Source organism: Corylus avellana, chromosome ca1 (genome assembly GCF_901000735.1).
Source record: "Corylus avellana chromosome ca1, CavTom2PMs-1.0".
Lineage (NCBI taxonomy): Eukaryota > Viridiplantae > Streptophyta > Magnoliopsida > Fagales > Betulaceae > Corylus > Corylus avellana.
Window position 1 is genome coordinate 30,062,194 of NC_081541.1, and position 6,411 is coordinate 30,068,604.

A 6,411-nucleotide genomic window follows, 5' to 3' on the forward strand; every position below is an offset into this window, starting at 1 on the left:
ACAATATGCATGTATTATTATTATTTTTTTTAATCAAAAACGATTGGAGGGGAGGACCAATTGTAGTTATTCTATCTGAGCGTGATTATAATAGTACCAATCCGCAGGGGATTGCTCAGGAGAGACCTAGACGATGAAAATCGCAGGCACACCCTCAAGACCAGTCGAACCATAATTTAATCGTCTGCCCTACCAGGGCATCAATGAAACCAAGGTGGTTTGTTTATACCAATCAGACATGAGAATTTTTTATTGCGGAGATTCGAACACACATCTTAGGACTTACCTAACCACTTGAGAATTTCCTTAGGCCATTGAACCACCACCCTTGATGGTTACAATATGCATGTATTGAATGAAGAGAAATATGGTTACAACTATGATGATGTGACAGTGAATATCAGTCACTAACTTTTTTTTTTTACAAATTCTTGTTGATTCAAAGGTTAATTATTACTGCCACATTATCATAATTATATAACAGTTATAAGAGTCTACTGAATGACATCATGACTTATTGAGCGAATTGATCCAATATCGCTTGTTCCTGATAAAGCCTCTCAATTCACCTGGATTTTACCACTTTGAACTTAGGCCATACAGCTCATTGTAGGTAATGAGCAGTCTAGGCCAAGTCGACCTAACGTAAAAATGACGTGCAGATTTCGTCATTATGATCACCTATCATGGATTCATGGTCAAATATCTTATTGAATGAAACAAATAGTATATAACCTAGCTATTTGCCTTCTTTTTTTTAAAGACAGTGTAAATCAAGTAATCAATTTTCATTGAGTTTAATTTTACATATGGATGAGGATTTGTAATATGGGTCAAAAAGATAAGAAACTAAATAAAGAGTGTATGTAGCTTCGGCTATGATTTGTTTTAGAGTTTTTATTCTGTTTGTAATAGCTTTTCGCTCGTAACTTTTTATCAATGAATGAATATGAAATATTTTTCTTTAAAACAAATAAATAAAGATGCATGAATTATTTATTATATTATGGGTTTTGAAGGGAGTAATTGATGTTATATTTAGTTGAGAGGCGGTGGTGCGGGTATGGCGTGTAGTATTTCTTGTGGGTAAAATCTAGCAAGCCGACATGTACACCATACAATAAAGTGATCACTCTCTCACGGGTGCCCATATCTCCATACAAAAACTAAAAGTCAAAAAAACCCATTATAAATACCACTTTCCCGCTAGTGCAACACACACCTCACCAAAAGTCACAACCCAACTTTCCCTGCAAAACTCACAAGCACAAAAGAAGGATGAAAATGCAGCCCAAGATTTCCCATTTCACTCTCTTCCTTCTCTTCTTGATCACTACTTCAACTTCCATAGCATACAACACTGGTGGTGGTGGTGGTGGAAGAAAGGTTCAATCTCCGGAAATGTCTTCTATGCCCAACGGTGGGACGGGGACCCCGACTGGTGCCACTGGCTCCGGCCATGGCCCCAATTGGGACTACCGATGGGGGTGGGGATCGGGTCCTGGAAGCGGATGGGGTTATGGTTCAGGGTATGCCCGGTCTCCCAACGGATTTGGAGGCGGCTTTGGCTTTGGTTCTGGTTCTGGTTCTGACTCAGGCTCAGGCTCGGGTTCTGGAGGTGGTGGTGCTCAAGATGGTGGGCATGGTTTTGGAACTGGTTATGGAAGCTCGGGAAATGGCGGTTCTGGTGGAGGAAATGGTGGCGACGGGAATCACTCGCCACCGGAGTCTAAGGACAAGAGGAACCATGGTTGAATGTGTTGCATGGCTTTTAGATATATGATGATTTTACATGGTGTGTAAGCTATATATATATATATATATGAGTTTTGCTTTATAAGCCATAGTGGTATGACATATTATGTAGTTTCAATTGCAATTAAGCTCCCCTCTCTCTCTTGAATATAGTTTCCATGCTAGGGAATTAAGTACTCTTAATTAACTTGAGGGATATTGTTCTAGGGATTAAAGCTCAAAAGTTTATGCAAATTTATGAACAACATTTACCTCCTTAGCTAATTTTCAGTGGTACATAATAGTTTTGGGTGGTCAAAATTTGAATTTCTTTGCTGGGATATAATTATTCATTTACTGTCCAAGATTTCTAACAGCTAGCTTAGGAGCTGACAATAAAAAAAAAAAAGGTTAATGGAAATAAGAAGAAAACTCCGAGAGGATTGATTAAACGACCAAAGCTTGCGAAAGAAAAAAATTATAATATTGGGGATCATCCGATCATATCGACTTCATATAAATATAATATTTTGATAAGAGCCATGAACTGTATCTCTCTCCAAAGCTTGGGAGATATATAGATTGTATTAGTTAGGCTCATGAATATGAAAACCTGCACAAACAAAATGATTGGAACTTAAGCCCTGCTCGAAGCTTAGTATAGCCCGTAGCAAGTTTTTTCTTTTCTTTTTCTTTCCTTCTTTTTTTTTTAAGATAAAAAAATATAAATTTATTTGTTCTTGGACCCATACTCTAATAATTTCAGTAGCATCTAAATTCACCTAATATGGACTTCTGACTGCAGAGGAGTAATTTCACTAGCCGCTATATACCATTCTTTTATTCTCATTTTATTTTTCAAAAGTTAATGTAACTTATAAAATTATCATTGAATTTGTGATAGATCACTATTAAATTTTAATTCAATAATGATTTTAAAAATTACATCAATTTTATAAAGATAAAAAATAATATATAACATTACTTAATCGTAAGCCGAAAGAGCGTTGGGGAAGATATGAGCATGTTTTGATCACTACTTTTGACTGTTCTAATGCTAGCTTATTGCTTTGTAATTGTACCCTTCCCCCTTAATCGCCAATTTGATTTTCTCATGAATTTTCCCATCACTTGTCAAGCAAATTTTAGGTACCATCTTTCTATTCTCCTAAAATTCTCTTAAAATCCTCCTAAAACTGATGTTGCTTTCAAAATCACCATTAAATTTTAGATGAATCATACTTGAATTTTGATCCAATGGTAATTTTGAAAGTCACATCAGCTTTAGGAAAATTTTAGGAGGATAAAAAGATGGTACTTAGCATTACTCTTACAACCTCACCATATAAGATCCATAACCAAATGTGAAATGTGGGATTTAAGGGTATTTTTTGGCTTTCCACATCCATATAAACAACACCCCCCTTTCCTTTTGTTTGCTTCATGATAGTTGTTTAAAACATCATTATTTTACTCTCAAAAAGTACTCTTTGCTTTTTCTCGCATCAAGATGGGGGCTAAATCATGAGGACTAAGAGTCAGCATCAGGCACTACAACATGTAAGGTTGGATTTTAACGGTAAAGACAATGTCACTTGCAATGAAATTTTTTTAAAACAATAATCAAAATTTATAAATTCCCGTTTCATGGTCACTAGATCCATAAAATACTAATAAAACTCATACCATCACACCACATTAAGCGAAGGTCACTAATTCGAATCCTCTTTTTTCTTCCCTTGTGTGGACATATCAAAAAATAAAAAAAATAAAGTATCATAAGTCCAAAACTTGGAAAATTGCAATTCCATATATTTACCATCTTTGACGTGATACAAGAATAAATTACTCATTAAGGATTCAAGCACGTCCACCAATAAATTACACAGCTCATTGGGCTGTGGACCACGCTCTCTCCACATTTTCGTTTTTACAATCAAACAAAAATAATCTAGAGAAAATTTGAGGGTCTCTTTATCTGCCCTGCCATGCACGTTCTCGATGACTTCCTCTCAATACCACGTCCACAAAGTGACACAGCAACCCCCACTGATCACTAAAACGTTTTGGATAGAGGAATATATTTCCAGCGGAGAACGCAAAACCATCAATTTGGCTGCTTCATCCAAAGAGATGAAAATTGAATATATCTTCCTTGCTATATACATGATCTATAAATGAAGGGAGAAGAATTGTCAAACAACCAAAATTCTCTCTTTCTTTTTGGCAAGTGACCAAAATTACCTCTTGAAAATATAATATAAGCACAGTATGAAGAAGATTACAAATACAAAGATTACTACTAACTTTGATGGCAGGTTGAGCAAACCATGAAATAGTTATTTAAGGGGTAATTTACATTTTGCTCCCATGAACTATAGCGCCTCTACACTTTCCCCCCATGAACTACCAACTATGACACCGGACCCCATTAGTCAAAGAGGTTAAAATTGACGGTCAATGATCATGTGCAAGGCATGTGCCATTTTTAATTTTTCTTCTACTTTTGCCCTCATTTTAAGTTATTTTCATGTGTTGGATTAGGGTTTAGGAAGGTATAAGCGTCATTTTCTCAGTCTGAAGTGAGGGCAAAAGTGAAAAAAAAAAAAAAATTTAAATGGCACATGACTTGTATATGACCATTGACCAACGGTCAATTTTAACCCCTTTGACTAACGGAATGGAGTTTTTTGTCATAAAATAGTAGTTTGATGGGGTCAAGTGTCATAGTTGGGAAAAAGTGACACGGCGCTGTAGTTCATGGGGGCAAAAAGTAATTACCCCAACATTTAATCAAAAGAAATAAACACATAGAAAACTGAAAAATGACATCTACCAAACTACAAACATGGACACTATAATGCAAACTAAAAACAGCATAGTTACCAAGCTGACTTCCATCGACTCAAAGAAACTATATTTTCTTCATGGAAAGGCCTCAGATATGTGAGATAAATCATTATCTTAGAAAGATAATCATGCAATGTAGGCAAAATATTTCAAAATCATCACCGGCCTCAAATAAATAAAGGAGAAAACAAATATATAAAAGCCCCTAAGAATTTTCACTCTTCACACAGTATAAAAGCTTTAATCATTTCACCAATTATGGACTATCATATCAAGTTTGTAAGGGAATTGTAGAAAAAGTTCTAACACCCAGAGCATTATATATAACTGTTCATTGGGCTTCAAGAGATCTGCCAGAACAATTTAAGAACAGAACCACTAATTCTGGGATATTCTCACATTCTTAAAATCTGCAATACCACCCGACACTTCAACATCAATTCAACCAATATTCACCAACAAAGCAAAAAGATAATATTAAATATAAAACAATTTGCAACTTCACTTATCAACAATAATTTCAAAATTACAATTTTTGGGATAGAACCTAGAAAAAAATCAACGTTCAATGAGCTTCTTTAGTACCAAATCCATTCAAACAGTGTTACAACCTCTGCTATAATCACTTACCTTGACATTGCAGATAATTTTTTGTGCAACTATTTTTATGTAATTTGATTCCAATTTCATGCTCAAATCTTTCGTTAAATAAATGAGAATTAGGAAAATTCAAAAAATAAAGCACAGATTAACAAACAGGCACAAAAACTTATTCAATTTAACTGTCATAACCCATCTCTACACCACACAAAAACAAGCTAAAGAAATAGGGAAATTCAATATTTCTTAATTTCCTATACACACAAACATGAGAGAGGGACAATGGGGAAAGAGATTACTCAGTAGTGGCTTCAAGAGTTTTAGGTTCGATTCTGCCAGCGTACTTCCTCAACTTAAAATCTCAGAAGAGGGAGCTTTGTCATCCTCATTGCAATCTCTATTTCCCCCAATAACTATTTCAAATCAAATATAAACTCAAAAGCCCAAAATTTAACCCATAATAATAATAATTTTAAGAACAGCTAACGATTCGAGAATTTTGTTGCCTATGAATTTCTTGCAGTGAAAAATGATTTGGAAATGTAAAAACAGAGAAAGAAAAGGAAAGAGTGAGACCCGCAAAATTTTCTCGCAAGAGAAAATCCTGCATTCCGGTCTGTTGAGCTTGGATTTCACCAAGTCATCGCTGCGATCTTCTCTTTCATCACGATTAAACCTCAAACATATGCGTGGAGAGAGAGAGAGAGAGAGAGGCTGAACCTGAGGGGTTGCCCAGTTGAGATGGAAAAGCACCAAAGGTGGTGAATTTATAGGGATGACCGCTAGGGTTTTATCGGGGCTTTGGAAAGATAGGATATGCACGTGTTTTGTTTGCTGAAATCTCGGCTCCATCTTTGAAATATTTGCAATGGGGCGTCTGATTTGTAAAATTTAGGAAACTTCTTCAATTTTCAGAAGTATATGAGATTTTGCAATTTAAAAATTTGTAAGGTTAGTAAAAAATATTGTTAAAAGTAGTGTTGCTTTTTATACCCATTTATCATGCGGGACAAAATTGTAAAATTATTTTCAAAATTAATAGTTATTAAATATTATTTTGTGTCTTGAAAATCTTTTAAAATTGAAAGTTTCTCTATTCTCTCTTTCATCCGGATCAAGAGTAAGAATGACTTTTCCTTGTAGTCCCTTTCTCTCCTTTTTAATTAGAAAAAATAAAAATAAGGCAATTACTATTAAGTAATTACAATGATTTTGTGAGATTTGTTT

The 6,411-nt window shown here is 34.9% G+C and overlaps 1 protein-coding gene, 1 long non-coding RNA gene and 3 other non-coding genes across 5 annotated transcripts; 1 reads left to right on the plus strand and 4 right to left on the minus strand.

Annotated features, from left to right (window-relative positions):
• The first annotated feature begins 1,198 nt into the window (after window positions 1–1,198).
• On the plus strand, window positions 1,199–2,014 carry LOC132167295 (glycine-rich cell wall structural protein 2-like). Its single transcript, XM_059578214.1, has one exon. It carries the CDS (start codon window positions 1,279–1,281, stop codon window positions 1,753–1,755), a length of 477 nt encoding a protein of 158 aa, XP_059434197.1. The 5' UTR covers window positions 1,199–1,278; the 3' UTR covers window positions 1,756–2,014.
• Window positions 2,015–3,513: 1,499 nt separating this feature from the next.
• LOC132166986 (uncharacterized) lies at window positions 3,514–6,023 on the minus strand. Its single transcript, XR_009438646.1, has 2 exons — window positions 5,484–6,023; window positions 3,514–3,905 (listed from the first exon to the last, which is right to left on the minus strand). It is a non-coding gene; the product is annotated as an uncharacterized LOC132166986 (long non-coding RNA).
• On the minus strand, window positions 4,666–4,754 carry LOC132168310 (small nucleolar RNA SNORD34). Its single transcript, XR_009438827.1, has one exon. It is a non-coding gene; the product is annotated as a small nucleolar RNA SNORD34 (small nucleolar RNA).
• Window positions 5,480–5,583, minus strand: LOC132168281 (small nucleolar RNA R30/Z108). The gene has a single exon (XR_009438799.1). It is a non-coding gene; the product is annotated as a small nucleolar RNA R30/Z108 (small nucleolar RNA).
• On the minus strand, window positions 5,758–5,838 carry LOC132168327 (small nucleolar RNA Z107/R87). Its single transcript, XR_009438843.1, has one exon. It is a non-coding gene; the product is annotated as a small nucleolar RNA Z107/R87 (small nucleolar RNA).
• Window positions 6,024–6,411: the final 388 nt, after the last annotated feature.

Coding starts and splice junctions, on each gene's coding strand:
- LOC132167295 (XM_059578214.1), top strand. CDS start 1,279: ATGAAAATGCAGCCCAAGATTTCCCATTTCACTCTCTTCCTTCTCTTC.